At 45.4% G+C, this 20956-nt stretch overlaps 1 protein-coding gene across 3 annotated transcripts in view; it reads left to right on the forward strand.

The window, feature by feature from the left end:
• Window positions 1–20956, forward strand: part of PTPN21 (protein tyrosine phosphatase non-receptor type 21) — an 81950-nt gene that overhangs the window by 42864 nt on the left and 18130 nt on the right. For all 3 annotated transcript variants that reach the window (XM_047736569.1, XM_047736570.1, XM_047736571.1), the window contains exons 7-12: window positions 2156–2243; window positions 2627–2715; window positions 5177–5264; window positions 5983–6062; window positions 16680–16740; window positions 17397–17481. In XM_047736569.1, coding sequence (XP_047592525.1) covers window positions 2156–2243; window positions 2627–2715; window positions 5177–5264; window positions 5983–6062; window positions 16680–16740; window positions 17397–17481 — 491 coding nt within the window. The remainder of the gene's footprint in view (window positions 1–2155; window positions 2244–2626; window positions 2716–5176; window positions 5265–5982; window positions 6063–16679; window positions 16741–17396; window positions 17482–20956) is intronic.

The following is a 20956-nucleotide window of genomic DNA, read 5'->3' on the forward strand; positions in this document are numbered from 1 at the left end:
GGTTTGGTGGTAACATAGTCCGTGTGGGTTAGTGCAAGACCAGGGAGGCTTGTTTCCTTTGATGGTGCAGCACCCATGGGGTTTTTCTCCCCCGTCCCCCACCGCACCCGTCCCCCGCGCCCACCTTTGGAAGCTGTTTATTTTCTTCTCGGGAATGTGTGCGGAGAGCTGTGGCGCTCTGACACAGTGCTTGTTGTGCCAGAGTGCTTATCGCCCTGCCCCGCGCGCGCTTCTGGGTCGGTAAGGACTTTCTTTGGTAATGCATCTGGGTGTGTCGTCTATGAGAAAAAGCCTCCCCCCAGAGGATGTTAGTCTTCGTCTAAACCAAGTACCACACAGTTCCATTCCATTCCATTCCTATAACCACTCTTTAAGGTAAACGATACTCTCTTCTTACAGATTGGAGAAACCAAGCTCAAAAAGACTAAAATCACTTGCCCACAGTTACATGGGGTAGAGATGGGATTTGAACCCAGGTCTATCTGATTATATCCTATTGTTTATCCCCTCGCATTAAAAATAACCTTTGGGGGCGCCTGGGTGGCTCAGTGGGTTAAGCCGCTGCCTTCGGCTCAGGTCATGATCTCAGGGTCCTGGGATCGAGTCCCGCATCGGGGGCTCTCTGCTTGGCAGGAAGCCTGCTTCCCTCTCTCTCTCTCTCTCTCTTCCTGCCTCTCTGCCTACTTGTGATCTCTGTCTGTAAAATAAATAAATAAAATCTTAAAAAAAATAATAACCTTTGGTCTTTAGTCTCTCCCCACTCAAATTCATATAGTTGCTCACTAAAGATTAATCTTAAAATATCACTTTCTTTTCATTTCCCTCCCTTTCCTTCCCAAGTGTTCATGATTCTTCTCTGGCTTTCCCCTAGCCTGAGTTCATTAGCACTGTAATTAAAGGCTTCCCCCAAGTTGGTCACATCCTGCCTTTCCAGCTTCACTTTTTACTGTCCCAAATGGACCTTTTTTTTTTCTCACTAGTATAATAGATCCTTCAGGTACACATCACCCTATCTCTTGTTACTTGCATGTACTCGTTTGTGCATCTTTTTAAAAAAGAAGTTTAGGAGGTGCCTGGGTGGCTCAGTCGGTTAAGCAACTATCTTTAATGCTCATGTTGTGATCCTACGGTTCTGGGATTGAACCCTGCCTCCAGCTCCCTGCTCAGCAGGGAACCTGCTTCCGCCCCTCCCCCCTGCTCGTACACAGACTCTATCTGTCTGAAATAAATAAATAAAATCTTTTAAAAAAATAAAAAGATAGCTTAGTACTATTGCTCTGTATGAGGCTGGATGCTGTGGCATGAAGATAAATAGAATTCCCTGCCATCATAGAATGTATTCCCTGCTTTGGAGTCTAAGGGGTAGGCATGACAACCTACCGGGATAGTAATTATAAACTAACAATGTGATATGAGTGCAGTGGGGGAGGTGTGCATAGAATGTGCTGGGTCTGCACGGAGCAGGGGCATCTGACTTAGACTCAGGGCAATCACGGGAGCTGACAGAGAAGTGATACATAGGTCTACTCTTCCAAGATAATTAGGGATTGATCAGGTGCACAGGTGAGTGACAGGTGTGCTGGAAAGAGGGATGCATGTGCGCAGAGGTCAGGAGGCATGAGGGAGCACCATGGCTTGGTTGCGGTGTGGGCTGCCTTGTGGACGTGGAGAAGCAGCAGAGAATGAGGCCAGGAAGGCGAGTCTCCGTGTAGTTGAGCCCCACACGGCCTTCCTACCCATCCTTGCCATTTATAGTCTTCTAACCCTCATTTCCTGGATCAAGTCATTTGGCATTTAGCACATGAGGCTTAGTATTGCCTAATATTTTGGATAATGAGCAGTTACTGAATGGTTTAGAACGAATTCCAGCTTTCAATGAAGATTTTTGCGGAGTTTTATTCCCCATGTCCTCCTTGCCTGCCTGAAGTACAGGGAGAGGATCTTTATGACTAACCCTTAGCAGGCAGCACTGTGCTGTGCACATAGCTGGTTTTCAGTCGATGTCGATGGATCGGTATAATGAATTTCAGATGCTTAAAAACCAAGATGTTTGTGGAGGTCTAATGCAAAATTGGTATGTAGCCTTTTAGAATTGCCTTTTGTTCTTTTTTCCATTTTTGGTTTGGTGATCGATCTCACATCTTTTGGGTTGCAGAAGGCTCACCGCTCCTGATGCGGAAATGCTGTACATGCAGGAGGTAGAGAGAATGGACGGCTACGGAGAAGAGAGCTACCCCGCGAAGGTGAGCATAGCCCGGAGGCCGGGGCTCTCCAGATTAATGTTGAGAGCTCTGAGAGGATAGCGGGGAGGCCCAGGGGAGATGTGCAGAAGCCTGCAAACTTGAAAGCGAGATCCTGTGACCAACATGTCACAGTGAAACACATTCCTGTTTGGCAGTTTGTTCTTTGAAATGCTCTTGAAGTTGAGTTCCTTAAGGAGCCCAGGGCTTCCTATTTTCATACCTATTGACAAGGTGATGCCTTGATTCCTTTCAGACTTTGCCCTCCAGTGTAGGTCTTCTGAGCATCTTCTGTCTGGGAAACCAGCCCAGGGAGCTGGGTGTGGTTGTCACAGCTGTCATGCGGCTGCTGCCGGACTGCTGCTTTCTGTGCTTTCTCCTTCCAGGATAGCCAAGGCAGTGACATATGCATTGGAGCGTGTCTTGAAGGGATCTTTGTGAAACACAAGAACGGAAGGCCTCCTGTGGTATTTAGGTACTTTTCTTATGTCCTTCTGTGCACTGTGGGTGGCTCCTCCTGGTGACAGTTTTTAGTACCTCAATTAGTAATGGCCTACAAGTCTCTCCCAGAGTCTCACTAGGAAATGGAAAGATGCCCTTCCTAGAATAAAATAACCCCGATTGCAGTGGTTCTTTCATTAGCCACTTTCTTTAAAATCAAATGTGGAAAACAATGCTTGTAATGATGGCCTGCTTATGAAATGCTTAAAGGTGTCTGACCCTTTTCTTGCCATATGGAGGCCATTCTTCGTTTTGATGTGAGTTTTTAATTCTAGCTCCAGCTTCTAGACTGTCTCTTTGTGGAAATCTGGGCCTTTTTCTGACTCTAGTTATGTACCAAAATTCCTTAAATACCAACTTCTAAGCAAATTTCTTCTTTTTTTCTTTCTTTCTTTTTTTTGGTTAAGCTAAGTTCAAATACTTTTGTATAATGTTCATTTTTTTTTCCCTGATTGTAAAAATGTGATACTAGTCATTTGTGGAAATCTTAGAATATATGTTGTGAGAAAGAAGAAAAGGAGGATCTACGGAAATATGCCAATAGTGGCTGACCCCAAAAGTGAAATTTCAGGTGGTTTAAATTTCTGGGTTCCAAATTATATATCTTAAAGATAGCAAATTGGATCATGTTGCTCAGTCCCTCCTTTTTCATTCCTTAAGGTCCATACCCTAGAAGATCCAAAGTGTCATTTCACAGAAATAGTTCCAGTTTTACTCTGAGAGCCTATTTACTTTGATTCTATTCCTGATGAAAAATTAAAAGTTTATATTGTTTTTGTAAAGCAGTAAAACATTATACCCTTTTTGGTTCTGAGTTCCTTTGTATTTAACCATTTACCATTAGTGCTTGTGCTGAGTGCTCTCTGTGTGTCTTCTCATGTGGTCTTCACAACTCTGAGCAGAGGATACTACTGCCCTTTTCCACATGGGATAATTGAGACTTGGAAAACTAAGTGATTTGCTTCAGGTCACCCAGTTACTAACTGGCATGACCAAGAACTCCAGTTTTCCACTTCGGGTAGCTCTTAACCACTGTGTTAAATGGCTTCTTTTATGAAAAGGAACTTAATTCCCCACAACTCAAGCCCTCTAAAAACCATCCTGACTATTTCTTCTTGAGAACTGGTTTTTCCTTTGAAGATTTTTTTTTTCCTAAGCTGACATTTTTTTATTTCTTTTGCTTTACTGCTGGCTTTGGGGCTCCAAATTCTCCGTAGCAGTTATGACCATGGAGAGTGTACCTGGCTTGAGGAGCAGACACCCAGTCCTAGACCATGTTGCCCTGGGTCGGGCAGTACTCCTCATTTAAGTCTTCCCAACTTGTGACTTGGGGACAGGGGCCAGAGAAGGATCTGGACTATACCAGATTGGGCAGGACTAATGGTGCCCAAAGGGCCACTTGAAAACTGAAGCCAATCAGCCAGCTTCTATCTCACTGGATAGGAGTTTTTAAAATTGCCTTCTTTAGTGTGATGCCAAAAACCTTTAGGTTTAACAATTAAACATTGAGGGGCACCTGGCTGGTTCAGTTGGTAGAACATGTGACTTGTGATCTCGGGTTGTAAGCTCGAGTCCCATGTTGGATGTAGATATTACTTAAAAATAAAATCTTAAAAAACCCACAACAAACATTGGATCACTGCAAATTAATTTTATTTATTTAAATAAATTTAAAAGAAATAAATCCAGTGTAATGGAGAAGGATAAAGAAGAGTAAGTTTTTTCTTTCAGACACATTTTTCCCTTTCATAAAATTATACAGTTATGTAATAAAATATTAACATGTAAAATCTAAATGTTAAATACAGTTAAAAAATATAAGACAGGAGTTTGAATCCCAGTGAACTCATCCAGAGTAGGTCATGCTTTGGGTTCTTGGCATTTGAACTTTTCGCGCTCGAGCTTTTCAGAGCCCCGGTCCTCCGCCTTTGTGCCTCACTTTTGCCTTGTATACCTGCAGAACTTAATGATGCTTGCTTGTCTCTCTTTTCTCTCTCACCCACCCTCCAACTGTGACCGTTTGAGGGAAGCCCTGTACTGCGCCTCACTGATCTTAGTATCCTGGGGACCTAACACAGTTTCTGGCATTGCTAATAATGGGTGCCCTTGAAGATGTTTATTGAATAAATGAAGGAGGCATTGACAACCAGCTAAGATAGGGATCTTTGATCCAACTAATCTGGTAAATGAGTATAAAGAGATCTTACATTTTTTAAGTACTCTTTGCCTTTACTTAGTCTACATGTATTTACTTTTTGCAACTAGCTATTGTCACTTCAGTGAGAAGATGCATGTTAGCTGATTAAAACAACTGTTTTCTTTCTAAAATCATTAACAAATGTTAGGCTTGACAACCTCAAGCTTGAGAAGGAAAATCATATATTCTATCTTCCAGATAGAACTCACGTTGCTGTTTTCAATTTGCTGTTCTTTAGGTGGCATGATATTGCTAACATGTCCCACAATAAGTCCTTCTTTGCATTAGAGCTGGCCAATAAAGAGGAGACCATCCAGTTTCAAACTGTGAGTAAACATTAGGAATCGATGTGGAATGTTTTTCCTAAAAGTTAACAACTTAGCGTTTCTTTGTGTGTGTTGGGGGAGGGAGGTGACATTAAAATTGTAATACATAATACTTACATAAAATGTAAAATTTTATAGCATTTTGCTTAATAGCCCTTGGAAAAAGTAGTTGCTTAGTCAATACTGTCGAATGAATGAGTCCTTGGATAAATACTATCTAGTATGATGATTTTTAAATTAAACCTAAGGGACTAAATAGGAGAGAAAGTAAGCACTAATACCTTAATTGCCATTGCTAAGTGAAGGGCTCTGTAAAAATACTATTTCACAGTTACTCAGTTTTGCTCTCTTGACAAAGGCAGTATTAAGTCACTGACTCAGATTATCTTGTTTCAAATTGTCTTTGCCTATCTTTGTCAAAATAAAAGTCGATTATTTTCATAATTTTAAAATTTCGACGTTACTTTCAAACAGTTCCATGGAAGAGTCAAACCTTAGAATGGTGTTCCTTGTTTTTGTTTTTGTTTTCAGTCTTCTTAATTTAAATTCCAAGTATGGCATTTGTACGATAGGTGCAGCATTGGGAAATGAAAGAATCACAGTGTGTTTAAAGTGACTTTGATATACTATATCCCGCAATTATGTCTTGTCCTCAGATAAACTCTGCATCGAGTCGTAAATGTGTCTCGTTTACTTTGTGCAATATTTCCTTTGCTAGGAAGACATGGAAACCGCCAAGTACGTGTGGAGACTCTGTGTTGCACGACACAAATTCTACAGACTGAATCAGTGCAGCCTGTGAGTAGAGTCTGTTCGTGGAAATGGTAGGAAATAAGGAGGTTAGGCATTTTTACCTCAAGCTTATGGTATCCTCTCGAAAAGCAAATTTTGTAGAAAAGAACAGTTTTATGACATTACTAACACAAACTCGGCTTTTTCCTGTTAAAATAACCCTCAAAAACATTTTCGTTTTACCTTCAGAATACCTTCTAATAACAACAGATACATGCCTCTGGGTTCTTCACCTGTTTACTAACATCACTAATCCTTGAAAGTTAAAAAGAGAATGTTCTTTTTTTAAATTGGCATTTTGAGTAATTAAAGATTATTCAGCTTGTCAAGCTGTTTGAAGAATTTATACCTTTTCTTCCTAATGTACCTTGTTCTTGGTCCCCATGGGTTTTCCCCTTTGTGCTGGATCGTTCCGATCAGCATGCAGTCATGCTGTACTAAGTCGCCCATTTAAAACACTGTGCCATCGAGCCACGGCTGCATAGCTCTGCTCTCCCGTAGGGCACATTTCTGCATAGGGGTTGTTCGCGTATGCTTACTTTCTCTCCCTCCTCCCACCTTGCTTCCCCTAGCTGCCACACACTGACACTGCTTGTCACAGTGTCAGTGGCCTTCATCCTGTGGTCCTTTCAGCACTTAACCCCTGGCCACCCCTTCCTTCCTGCACCCTGCCCCTCGTCGGCTGCCAGGACCCCACCTCTCTTGCTTTTCCTCTTTCTAGGCTGTTTCTTCTCAGCTTTGCTGGTTTAATCCTCAGACCACTTCCACGCCTTCCTCCTTCCCATTGTACCAGGCTTACAAATAGTGCATCTGGTTTTATTTCTAGCTCAGTCTTCTCCCTGAGCACAGCTGACTGCCTGTTGACCTCTCCACTTGGGGACCTAAGAGGCATCTCAGACGTGATAATGTCTAAACCCAAACTTGATGCCCTCTTCCTCTTCCTGGCCCCAAATCTGCTTCTTCGCTACTCTTTCCCAGTCCATAAATGGCAGCACTCCATATTCACTCCATTAAGTAGGCCCCAAACCTACTTAATTCCATCGTGATCCTGTTTCTTTCATCCCACATCCAGTTTATCAGCAAACTCTGCCTTCGAAATGTATCTGAAATCTGACCACTTTTACCACCTCCTCTGCTAACAACGTGGTGTGAAGACGCCAGTGTTTCTTCTCTGTAGGATTGCTGGAGCCTTCTGACGCTCTTCCCATGTCTGCGCCTGCCCTGCCTACACCTTGTTTCCAGATGTCAGCCAGACCGGTCTTAGTTGAATATGGGTCAGATCTCTCGCCCTTAAAACCCTACACTGGCATTTCGTCATGCTTAAAAGTACAAGACCATCCGAGATCTGGTCCTTGCCTGGTTCCCACCTTGTTTCCTTTATACCCTCCTCCTGTTCACCCTCTGCCAGCCACACTAGGATCTTTTCTGGTCTGTGAACATGTTTTGCCCTCAGAGACTGTGCTTGCCCCTTCCTCAGCCTGAAATGCTCTTCCTTCCCATGCCTCATTCTCCCACTGTGTCCGTCGTCATGTGATCAGAGGGAGCCTGGCTGCCCCGGGTACTCCCTCCCTGCCCGCTGCCTGTCTCTGTCCCTCCCCTGGCCCTGATTTATTCTTCCTAGTACTTGTATATTTGTTTGCTTACTTGTTTATTGCCCGAATCTCTTCTCAGCAGGTAAGCCCCACAGCAATGTGGGGGCAGGCACTCTGGTTAATCCCTGTGTTCCTGGTGCTGAGCAAGGGGCTGGCCCGCAGTAGGCCTTGGTGAATTTGTTGAAGAAATGCATGTTAAGAGATCTGATTGGGGATGTCTGTGGTGCTGGAGGTGCCCTTAGAAGAAGGGTTCCTAACCCAGAACTGCCAAGCTAAGAAAGGCTTCCTAGTAGATGGCATCTACCCTGAGACGTGGAGGGTTTCACTCCCTCCCTACAACCTTCCTTTAAGCTTTAAGGAAGGGTTTCACTCCTTCCCTACAACCTTCCTTTAAGCTTCCTTTAACCTCTCCCCACTGGCGCATTGTGGTTGCCTCCCGTCTGGCTCCCCTACCCCATCTCCCCTGACTCCAGCCAGTTTTCTGGATGGATGAGCAAAAGATGTAGCACTTCACCGAAGTTCTAGGTCAGAACCACATCTGAGCCTGTCCCCTTCCGCACCCTTCCTTAGCTATGGCGTGAAGTGCAAGAGTCCTGTGATCCTCCCCTGGGCTCATCTGCCCAGCTGATCCCTGGCCCCGGCCCCAGAACCCACAGTCCTAACAACACCGATGGCTCCTGCAGCCCTAGGCCTTGCTGGAATGCGCTTTCCCCCCTTCTCTGGCAGACTCTTTGTTTGTCCTGATTGGTGCAAGTGCGGCCGTCCTGGAGGCCACCAGCATTTAGTTTGCTTCATCCTTTGTCCCATTCTCAAAGTACTGGTTGTTTCCTCCCACTTTCATAACAATGATCTGATTCCCTGGATACTTTCTCTGGGCCGAGCATTATGCGGAGAGCTTTTATCTCCTTTCCTCTTTACAGTTGCCTGGTTTGTACAGTTACTACTGCCCTTTTGTAGACCAAGGTGTGGGGATGTAGAGGCCTACAGTGTCATGGCCCGCTGTGCAGCCGGCGCTCCCGCCACCACATGGGGCTGTGGGTGTGGCGCATGCCTGCTGTCCTGTGTGGTCCAGGCATTTCTGTCTCACCTGCCAACGTCCCAGTGGCCCCCAGGGCACCTGGCACCTAAGGCGTAGTGAGTGATGGAAGCCTGAGACGGTTCTGGGTGTCAGAGGGGAGGAGAGAGAGCCGTTTGCTCCTTGTTGATTTCCTTTTACCACTGATTGTAAATTGAGGAAAAAAACATCTGAACAGGAAGTTTGTCCTCTCAGGCCAAGAAGGAAGAGGAAAGGCTATGGGAGTGCTTTCTATTTTATAAGTACCGAAGGTGTGAAGAAAACTTGGTTAAGAATAACTGTGCGAAGGGCAGGCCTATCTTTGGGACTCATGAAGGAAAAGAAATGATCAGGGATGACCCTGTGGGAGAACAAGCCAACAATCAACCTCTAGGCCCCAGTCCTCCTTTTCCCTTTGAAAACTTACTCCCCCAACCGTGCTTTCCTCTGAGTCTGCTGCTGGTCTGCGGATGGGATTTGGGAACGCACTAGCAGGGAGGAGGAGCCCTGCTTTCTTTGTGGGTATGGGAAGCCCTCTCTGAGGGCGGCTTCCTGCACTCTGAGTGCAGGTCTGAGTGCCTTTGTGTGTGAACGCGCTTCCCCTGGGGGCCAGATTCCGTGGTGCTAGGAGTCCAGGCCAGTCACATTTGGGGCTCTCCTGGGCTGGCCTGGTTATCTGAGCACATGTGACACTATTCTTAGGCAGAAGTGGTATTCTGAGGTTCAGGCAGTCCATAGCACTCTGGAGGAGCATGGCCTTTCCTAAGTGTGAGGGTCTTCGTAGTATTGGACCCTTAGAACCTCAGTTACCTCTTCTGGAAAAGAATGGGGAATCAAAGCAATCATTTTGAATAGACCCAAAATAACATCTCTTGCCAGTAGGCATCCATATTGATTAGTGGTTAATGCTTTCTTTTTTTTTTTTTTTTTAAGATTTTATTTATTTGAGAGAGCTAGAGGCAGCATAAGCAGGGGGAGAAGCAGAGGGAGAGAGAGAGGGATACGCAGACTCTCTGCTGAGCAGGGAGCCTGACAAGGGGCACGATCCCAGGACCCTGGGATCATGACCTGAGCCGAAGGCCGATGCTTAACCAACTGAGCTACCACCCAGGTGCCCCAGTACCTACCTACCTACCTTTCTTTCTTTCTTTCTTTCTTTCAAGATTTTATTTATTTATTTGACAGACAGAGATCACAAGTAGGCAGAGAGGCAGGTCGTGGGGGTGGGGGGAGCAGGCCACCTGCTGAGTAGAGAGCCCGATGTGGGGCTTGATCCCAGGACCCTGAGATCATGACCTGAGCCGAAGGCAGGGACTTAACCCATTGAGCCACCCAGGCGCCCCTCAATGCCTTTTTTAAAGGAATTTTTTGTTTGTTAGTTTGTTTTTTGCAAATCACCACTTGCCAATGATCGTACAGTTCAGATGGAAAAGAAATCAATTCGCTTATAGAAGTGTAAGCTTTGTAATATTGCTGTTTCTTGCTAAATAGGAATACAACCACATTATTATGATCTTCAGCTTCATTATTATGGTCTATATAAAGAAAACACAAGGGGCTCCTGGGTAGCTCAGTCAGTTAAGCAGCTGACTAAGCTTAGGTTGTGATCTCAGAGTCCTGGGATTGAGCTGCACTTGGCCTGTGTGTTCAAATTTTATGATCTTTTTTTTAAGGCTCACAACCTAGACTGTTTAGTCACATTTAGTATAACGATCCTGGAATATTGATAGATTTGTTCTCATGGTCCAGATGGGTCATTTTAGAGTGTGATGGGCATTTAATGAAACTGTAGCAGGCCTGAAATTGGACAGTAGATTCTGGATAGCTGGGTCATTCTGGGGTGCCTGGTGGCTTAGGAGATGGTTCTACTTGTATAAAAAGACTTTGCTCCTAGAGTGTCCGTTTCCACACCCCTCAGTCCTGATAATTCAGTGGTGTTTGGGATGGCCTTGGTGTGACTCATCCAAACTTGACCCAGATGACCATATTTTAGAATCTTTTTTTTTTTAAAGATTTTATTTATTTATTTGACAGACAGAGATTACAAGTAGGCAGAGAGGCAGTCAGAGAGAGGAGGAAGCAGGCTTCCTGCTGAGCAGAGAGCCCGATGCGGGGCTCGATCCCAGGACCCTGGGATCATGACCTGAGCTAAAGGCAGAGGCTTAACCCACTGAGCCACCCAGGCGCCCCCATATTTTAGAATTTATAAAATGACATGATCCATCATAAATCTTGCCCCCTCCCTCCACTTTTTAAAAGAAGGTACTTTATTTTTTTTATTTTTTTTAAAGATTTTATTTATTTGACAGACAGAGATCACAAGTAGGCAGAGAGGCAGGCAGAGAGAGAGAGAGGAGCAGGCTCCCCGCTGAGCAGACAGCCTGATGCGGGGCTCGATTCCAGGACCCTGGGATCATGACCTGAGCTGAAGGCAGAGGCTTTAACCCAATGAACCACCCAGGCGCCCCAAGAAGGTACTTTAAATAACAGAATCATCTTATGTCACCCAAGCCTTACAAATATGAGAAGAAAAATATTAATATTCCTTTAGAGTTGGCTTAGGAATCACAGGAGATAAAGTCAGTCTGTTTGGTCAGATAATGTCTTCCAAACCTTAGAATTGGTCCTGCTGTAATCAGCTTCTCTAACATATATGAGAAAAAAACTAGGAGAGAAAGAGAATCTTGGGGAAGAATGTACCCCCCCAATCTGCAGAGCCATGTGGTCAAGGTTTCAGGAGCCTTTATCCAGAGGGAAAGCTGAATTTCAGTCACTAGCAGGTGAGAGGGTTGGTGTGTGCCCACGTGTGTTCTGGAGGCTCTGACAGGAACACTGACTGGAGGAGGCCCTTCATGGAGGGGGATGGGGCTGCCCCTTCTTGTAGACTCTCTGCAGTGTTTAAAGAGACTGGAGGAGGGGTGCCTGGATGGCTCAGTCGGTTGAGTGTCTGGCTCTTGATTTTGGCTCAGGTCATGATCTCAGGGTCCTGGGATGGAGCCCGTCTTGGGGGTAGGGGTGAGGAGGCGTCCCTGCTCAGTGTTGAGTCTGCTCGTTTCCCTCTGCTCCTACCCTCCTACACTCTTTCACTTGTACTGTCTCTCTAATAAATAAATAAATCTTTAAAAAGAAAATAAACGGACAGGAGAAGGCCTAGAAGGAGATAGAGTAGCCCCTATCCCATCAGAGAAGGTCAGTGAGACTAATGTTTTCTAGGTATTTCCACCATCCAACACATTTTTTGTTTAGCAGAATCTCTTCACTAGCTATAAATCTATGAGAAAAAAAGCTCACAAAACGAAGTTGAAAGAACTCTTAGAAATAGCTTCACTGAGAGGAGAAGGGAGTTGAGGGAAATTGGAAGGGGAGGTGAACCATGAGAGACTATGGACTCTGAAAAACGATCTGAGAATTTTGAAGGGGTGGGGGGTGGGAGGTTGGGGGCACCAGGTGGTGGGTATTGTAGAGGGCACGGATTGCATGGAGCACTGGGTGTGGTACAAAAATAATGAATACTGTTATGCTGAAAAAATAAAAAAACTAAAAAAAAAAAAAAAAGAAATAGCTTCACTGTAGGGGTGCATGGGTGGCTCAGTGGGTTAAGCCTCTGCCTTTGGCTTAGGTCATGATCTCAGGGTCCTGGGATCGAGCCCCGCATCGGGCTTTCTGCTCGGTGGGGAGCCTGTTCCCCCCTCCCCCTCTGCCTGCCTCTCTGCCTACTTGTGATCTCTCTCTCTGTCAAATAAATAAAATGTTTAAAAAAAAAAAAAGAAAAAGAAATAGCTTCACTGTAAATGCTCAGTAATTAGTATCCGCTTCCGTCGTCACTCACTGTATCACTTGTTTGCTCAACAGACATTTGAGGTCTTCCTTGTGTGCCAGGCACCAGTGATACCATTATATCCTCTTTTTTTTTTTTTCCTTCAAGATTTTATTTATTTATATGACAGACAGAGATCACAAGTAGGCAGAGGGGGGTCAGACAAATAACAGGCTGTTGGGAGCCTGTGCTCGGTTAATCTGACAGACAGGCCTGGTTCAAGTCCTCATTCCAGTACTCCCTGGTCACGTGACCAAGAGTCGTTTCCTTAGCCTAAGTATTGGTTTCCTCATCTGGAAAACCAGGATAGTAACTGGCATCCCTTCTGGTGTGTTCAGATTCTGTGAGATAATCATATTCCGTCCTTAGCCCTGTTTCAGTAGAAGTCATACTTACTCTGCTGGGGCTAGCCACCTTTAGCCCTTGTCTTCTCCAGGGCACACATTCCAGTGATTTTGTGCCTAGGAGTTCTTCAGCTGTCTCATTTTAGCAGCACCCGTCAACACAGTAACTGGCCAGAAAGTCTGGGAAACACCCACCTGCAGTTAGACCGTGTGGTCTTAGAGGCTCAGATTAGAAGAGCTGGTCTCCACCTAAGCTGCAGTTACAAGAACAACGGCAGAAAGAAGGAGGAGGTGGGTATTAGAACCGATGGCAAGGCTGCTGAGCCGAGCAGTCTGGCAGGAGAAAAAGGTATTTGTTTGTGTTTAGTAAGACGTGGCCTCTGCCGTGGACAGTGTCGCCCCTGCACTTCCGGCTCGGGCACCAAAATAGATGCTGCGTGTGGGAGATACTGCCTTTACTTCCGAGCTCTGCATCTTTGCATTCCTGTGCTCAACACGTTTAAGTTTTATTTTTGCCCCAGGCTGGGCAAGTCTGGACATGTGGTTGGAGTATTATTCTGTTGACAGACCTTCCTTCTCATTTCTGAATTTTGAATGTATAGTACTTTTTTATTTTTTATTTTTAGAGAGAGAGCATGTGTGAGTAGGAGGTGGGGAGGCTCAGAGGGGGGAAGGAGAGAGAGACTCTTAACCAGGCTCTCTGCCCAGCACGGACCCCGACGCGGGGCTCGATCTCACAGCGCTGAGCTCATGACCTGAGCTGAAATCAAGAGTTGGCCACCCAACTGACTGAGCCACCCAGGCACAGGTTGAGTTAATAGTAATTTAGAAGTTCAATCCGTTTGGACTAAATGTAAACTTGAAAGGACCCAGTTTTGCCTAAACCTAGCCCTGACCATGGAGAATAAGCAGCAGCAAAGGAAACCTCAAGGCTGCAAAATGATGCCTTCAGATTCTGGGCATTGATTTTAAGGACTATTTTTAACGTATAGTTAAAGAGCGGTTAACAAAACAAAACTCAGTGCCTGGGTACACCGTCCTACCTCCCACCACTAACGAGGCCTCAGTTAGGACCCACAGAGGTTTACCGATGGATACAGGTGTTTTTGCAGCCTAATAGAATTAACATCCATTTTGTTATTGTTGAGTGACATAAATTCTGGCAGATGGAATGTTCTTTGGAAAAGAGACACTTATTCTTTAGCAACAACCTTAACACATTATGATGATGATAAAAGGAAATTATTACAAAAAGCATTGAATTAGAAAAGGTCACCTAATAAAACAATTTGTAGTCAGCTGATGTTAAGTTCCTGATAAACACTCAGTTTTTTTTTTTTTTTCCTTTGTAATTTCTATTATTGCTTTTGGGTTTAGATATATCTTCAGCCTATGATATATAATAGAAGTATTCACTTATATTTTCTGTAAGTTCACTTATGACCTCATATTTAAATTTTTAGCTTTTAAATCCATCTGCTATGTGCTTTCTTATGTGGCATTATATGAGACTTGAACTTCTTATAGATGGTCCATTGTACCAATAACCTGTCGTTCTCTCTGCTGAGCTGGAAGATCACCTTTATCACATAGTCAGTTTTTATTTTGGGGTAGACCATTTTTCAGATGGCTCTTATGTTCCCTTATTTCTAACACTTTGTTACTGAGTCAGTACCAACCGAGTTTAATTCCAGCCCAGTATTTTGTGATCATTTTAAATTATTTTTTATTTTTTAAAGATTTTACTTATTTATTTGACAGAGATTTCAAGTAGGCAGAGAGGCAGGCAGAGAGAGAGGAAGGGAAGCAGGCACCCCGCCGAGCAGAGAGCCCGATGAGGGGCTCAATCCCAGGACCCCAGGATCATGACCCGAGCCCAAGGCAGAGGCTTTAACCCACTGACCCACCCAGGCACCCCTGGTGATCATTTTTAATCAGAGATGATAAGCACTAGTTTTATTTTGTCTTAAGTCTTCTCAAAATAAGCTAATTTTCAGGTTTTGAATATAAGGTACTAGTGGGAGACGCCTGGGTGGCTCAGTCGGTTAAGCATCTACCTTCAGCTCAGGTCATGATCCCAGGGTGCTGGGATCAAGCCCCACATCGGCTTCCTGCTCAGCTGGAAGCCTGCTTCTCCCTCTGCCCACCCCCTACCCCGCTGGCTTGTGTTCCCTCTCTCTCTGACAAATAAATAAAATCTTAAAAAATAATAATAATAAGGTACTAGTGGTTAGAATGCTAAGAATCACGTTAATTTAGGAGGTATGAGGCTTGATATTATTATAGTGCATTTGCTGATTAAACAGGTTGAGTGTTCACTTTGTATGGGTTTTTTAGTAATCAGTCCTTAGAAGACTATAACCAAAAGTCACAAAAAAAAAGCACTTGGGGAAAATACAAAGTCATCAACAAAGCCAAGAATCCTATGTGTTTAAGTTCCTAGATTTTATATACAATAAACTGCACACAAGAACAACAAAATCCTGTCTCTGTTTAAAAATGGTTAAAATAGGGGCGCCTGGGTGGCTCAGTGGGCTAAAGCCTCTGCCTTTGGCTTGGGTCGTGGAATTGAGCCCGTGTTGGGTTCTCTGCTCAACGGGGAACCTGTTTCCTCCTCTCTCTCTGCCTGCCTCTCTGCCTGCTTGTGATCTCTGTCTGTCAAATAAATAAATAAAATTCAAAAATGGTTAAAATTACACATGAGCTATTTTGTCTCTTGTTCCTTTTTGATGTAATTATTCAAAGATGAAACTTGGTGAGGGTAGTTTAAAATCTCAAATTATCTGATAAATGTCAGTACACACTTCTTAATAGTCTCCTTGCTTTCTTTGTTGTTGTTTATTGTTGTTACTGTTGTTTTTTAAGTCAGCTCCATGGGAAGCATGGAGCCCAGGGCAGGACGTGGAACTCATGACCAGCTGAGCCACCCACACGCCCCTCATTGCTTTCTAAAAAATACATTTAAAACCAATCAGAGAGAAGTTTCTTGCAAAGAAAAGTAAATTGGTTTACCATTGGCCCACTGAACCAAATCTACTTTTTTGCTTTCTCTAACTTAGTTCCTTACAGGAAATCTAGTTTCTTAAGTTACCAAAGTTATAAATTTATTTTTTTTTAAGATTTAATTTATTTATTTGACAGAGAGAGAGAGATCACAAGTAGGCAGAGCAGCAGGTGTGTGGGGGGGGTGCGGGTGAAGCAGGCTCCTCACTGAGCAGAGAGCCCGATGTAGGGGCTCGATCTCAGGACCTTGATATGACCTGAGCCGAAGGCAGAGGCTTAACCCACTGAGCCATCCAGGCGCCCCTATAAGTTTATTTCTTGATTATGTTTGTAGTGTGTAGTTATGAGGATTTTAACTAAAGGCATTTCCCATTGCTTCAGGCTTCTGGCAGTGGATGGTCACCCCTCAGGACTGTTAATGGAGGTGGTCAGTGCTGACCAAGCCCCCAGGAAAGACGCATTTGCACTGAGTCTTGCTTCCCTGGGATGTTTGCCCCTTTTCCTCTCTGCATATGCTCATTCTGAGGTTTTACCTGGTTAGGCCAGGAAAAGATAAACCTGCCCATCCTCTGCTTGTCCAGGCAGAGGTTGCAGGGTCAGACCCTGGCATGTGGGCGGAGGGGGTCTGGGCAGCCACTAAGAGTGGAGGCCCCAAGTGAGGACAGAGTCTCCTTTTCTCTAATTCATGACTGGATTAGTTTGTCATCTTCTTGGTTTAGCAGATTTATTATTTTACCTTCTTATTAATTTATTTTGGCAGAATTAGGAAAAGTACATGTATGTATGTCTCAACGACATGTCTTATTTTTATAGGCAAACTCAGACTGTCACAGTGAACCCAATTAGGAGGAGGTCATCTTCAAGGGTGTCCCTGGTAAGAAAGAAGGAAAAATGCAATTGCTTTTTTTCTTTTAGTGTTATCTTCCTTAATAAAATATGCTTTTGATAGTACTAATTTTTAGTTTGGACCACAAAAGTGTGCTGGTATTTGATTGTTTTTAACCAAAGAAATGGTTAGAAATTAACCAATTTTCTATAGGCTAACCCTAATATTTATGTAATAATTTATTTTATTATACATATTTAAATATTAGGTCCAACCTAATGCTTGAATTTTTTGACTATTAGTGAAGAGCAATCAGAAGTTAGTAGATATGTAAAATGCTAGCTAGTTCTGCCTGGCAAAATTAAATACACTACATAAAAGCTTTTTATATTCACATGTTTACATAAGAATTCAGGAAACTTTGTCTATTCCTTCTCACTCTTAACTCTTTGGATACAGCTTGTTTTCCTGTGATCTCTGGTGTCTGATACTAGTGCGTAGGCCTTGGCATTGTCATTCTGGGAGACACTGAAAGTGCAGATATGGTAAGAGCTGTAGGGTCTTCATGTTTATTTTCTATATAATGTATTTAACTTCCCTAGGAGTTTTTTAATGGACAGAAAGAAACCACCAGAGACTTACTTTACATATATTACATAGCCAGCAATGTGTTTTAACCCTGTTTCCAACTTTCCATTCCTTAGCCTAAGCCCCAGCCCTATGGGATGCCTCCCCCACCCCAGCTGCATTATAATGGACATTATACAGAACCATACACTTCCTCCCAAGGTAAAGTACACTATTTCTGAAATGCTGTACAAAATTATTACAATTTGAATAAACCATGAAGACTAGGAGATCTTGGAGCCAGGATAGGTTTTGGCTGATTACAACCAAATCGCTTTCATGATGATAGCCATCCTGGATTCATAGAAGCAGCAGCCATTAGATTCCATTCCTCGAAAATGTGTAGCAATATTCAGTATCAAATTCTGATGCTCAGATGATTCCAAGTTTGGCCTTCCTTTTCAGCCAACTCCTTTGTCCTGCTGACACTCCCCCAGTAGCCTTTGAGTGTTTCCTTGCTTTCCAATGCAAGATATCCCAGGCTCGTTTTGGTTTTTTTCCTGCACGAGAACTTCCCATTGTAAGGGTTTAAACATTTTATTTTTATTTTTTGCTCGGTTAGTGTAGGGAGCTCTATTTAAGACCATGTCTCCCCAGCTGAACCTCAAGCATTCATTCCGCAAACATTTACTCTCTCCTCTACGGGCGAATCCTTGCTGCAGAGGCCAAGGAGATTTAATGTCGAGAAGAAGTAGTTGCACATCTTAAGAAGCTTTGCATCTAACAGGTGGGGGATAAGACTAGCACACCAATAACTTAAACACAAAGAGAACATGATTGTTTTGAGGAGAGAGAGCCAGCAGTTATGTGATAAAAGACCCTCCTGTTGAGAAGGGCTTTCTAGAAAGAAGAGAGGGAGGCGGGCAGTTGAGGGGATTGCTGCCTCTGGTTTTGGGGGACAGTGAACGCCATGGCACAGACTGAGGAAGGGGCGTTAGGGAGGGGCGTGGTACGGTTGGACTTCCCATAAGGAACTGGGAGAAGCCATGTGTGAAGGACCAGAGGTGGTTTGTGACCTGTGCGCTTGGCTTTCCAGGCACAGACGAGAATTTCAATGCAATGGGGTCGGCAGGTGGGCAGTAGGGGAGCCGTGCTTCAGGGTGTGGGTCCCCTGAGGGTGCACCGCGGGGTGGGGGTGTTTTCTCCCTTCCTCAATGCAGGCTCCCTGTGCCCTGTGCCTTCTTCTGCGCCCCCGGCTGGGTAAAGGCTTTTCTCTCTGCCATGTGAGTCTGCACGTATCCTAAGACTTTTTCCTCGTTTCTCTCTTCCAACTGTGGCTTGCGTTCATTTTCCCTTCCCTTTTCCAGCTGCTGCTTCTGAGAGTAGTGCCCGTGTGGGTGGTTACCCGCTACTCCTTCTGACTGTGCTTTGCTGCGCCAGCTGCCCGCTCAATCCCTGGCGCCCCCCACATCCTCCTCACTCTTTCTTGAAAAATCTCTTGTCAGCGTCCTGGTTCTCTCTCCTCCCCCTGTGCTGTCAGTGGTGGTCCCTGTCTGGGGAAGTCTGCCTGGTGTCCTTCTTCCCTCCCTTCGCAGGCTCCCACAGCAGTCCCGTCCACATTTTGGGTTTCGGCAGGGGTGGTTGTCACATCTGTGTTTCCCATCTGTCGTCACTCCTGGGCTGCAGCCTCACATCGCCATCTGTCCCACAGGTGACAGGTTAGGGAGCCACTGCACCGAAAGCCCTCGGCGGGGGACCTGGCTTATGGTGTTAGCTATTTGAGCTTGCTGAAAATGAAAATGTTAGATTTGTGCTCATGCTGTGCTCCACAAGCCCGTCCCTTTCCCCTTCATCCTTATTTCATCTTTGTGGTGACGTCACTCTCCTGGTTACTTGGATTCCAAAGTGCATGCAATTTTGCCTTTCTTTTCTTTTTTCCCCCTCAGCACGCAGTCAGTCACACGTGCTCTTGCCTCTAACTCCATATACTACGCCTTCCATCTGTCCCACTGCTCCTGGTTCAGTCCAGCCTTACCGACTAGCGGTGGTTTCACACGAGTGGTGGCTCCACATCTGGCACCCCCACCCTCCCAGGTTCACCTGATACGTGGGTGCCAGGCTCTTCTCATCTCCCTGATGACCATTCCCTTGCCTAGTGTTGCACACTCTCCACAGTGCTTCCCGACACTCCTCTTCCAGTCTTACTTCCCACTGCTCTCTTACATGTCTCCAGCTCCCCGACCCTCCAGCCAAACCAAGGAAGCCCTCCAGAAGTCCCTCCAGAAGCGTCTCCTGTCCTGGCCAGTGCTGCCCTGTCACCCAGAATGCCCTTTGTCCTTGTAGACGCCACGGCGCACTCCTGCCAGCATGCTTCTGTCCCAGCCGGGTGGGCTGGATTGGGCTGTGGGAACGCTTAGCAGCTCACGCAGCAAAGGTGACTTCTGCCCAGTTCCCTGGCCACCCTGGACCGGCAGGAGGGCTCTGCTCCACGTCTGCCTGCCTTGGGCGTTCTGGCTAGAGGAGCCTCTTCCATCTGGAATGTTGGTCAGGGTGGGGGTGAGGAGGGAGCCTGGAAACTGGCTGGCAACCCTCTGCTGTCTTTCCCTTGACCGCTGCTAGTCAGTGACTCTGCCTGACTGACACCCAGGGGTGAAGATGGATAATCCTATGTACACTGACTGCTGCCAAAGCTGGACACGCCCTCCCCACCCCCGCAGACCACCTGAATGATGTGTCCTCCGTGGGGTTGTTCTTGACCCCATCAACCCAGCCCAAGCTGGAAGTAACCCTTCCCTCCTCCCCTGTGGGCCCCTGTCACACTTAATTTCATAGTGTAACTTTTCCTTGAACTGTGGTGGTGGTATACATCTCTCCCCTTTACTCATCTGGATTCCAGTCATCTTTTTCTCCCATCAACAGTCTTTCTCACACATGGGCTCACAAAGGGATGGTTTACTGGGTGTAGGGAGGAGCCCAGGAGGGGCGGGTACTATGCCTGTGCCAATAGGCCGGGGTCAGGACCTGAGCTGTGGTGGCAGTGAGAAGGGGGAACTCCAGGGACTCGGAGGTAGCCGAGCCTTCCAGGTGTGGGAGCAGTACCAGGACCAGGAAGCTTCGGGGTCTGCAGGAACAATGAAGTGATGCACTGAGCCCCGTTTCTTCCTGGCTTGCGTGCTGCCTGCATAACATCCACACGCTCAACAGTGATATATTCGCTTTGATCATCACTAGTCATGTAAACCATTACACGGCTCTTGAGTCCCAGAAAGAATACTTTTGAAAGGCAACTGTTCTCTGAAGGGCCTGACTGCTGCTCTTTGAAGTATCAGGAATCACCCTCAGTAGTGATGGTGTTTCTGGTGAACTACAGATCGGAAAGAAGAAATGTGCCTCCTTCCAGCCCCACCAGGCACACAGGCAGCCACTGTACATTAGACGGTGCTCCCAATTCTGCCTGGGGATCCCCATCCCCACTGCAGTGTGGGGGCCAGAGTGGAGGGGGGCTGGTGTGAATGGCTTCTGGCCTCCGTGAGGTTTACAGCAACTGATGATATTGTTGGACCTGGAGAAGCAGAGCCTGTGGAGCTATTGTTTTTGTCTTCACTCTAGAAGAACCTATACGGAAAACCCAGAATCCTACTTAAGGAGGTTTTTCTAGGTGGTTGGTGCTTGAACTAGCTCAGCACCAGTGAGTCCC

Source organism: Lutra lutra, chromosome 7 (assembly GCF_902655055.1).
Source record: "Lutra lutra chromosome 7, mLutLut1.2, whole genome shotgun sequence".
Taxonomy (NCBI): domain Eukaryota; kingdom Metazoa; phylum Chordata; class Mammalia; order Carnivora; family Mustelidae; genus Lutra; species Lutra lutra.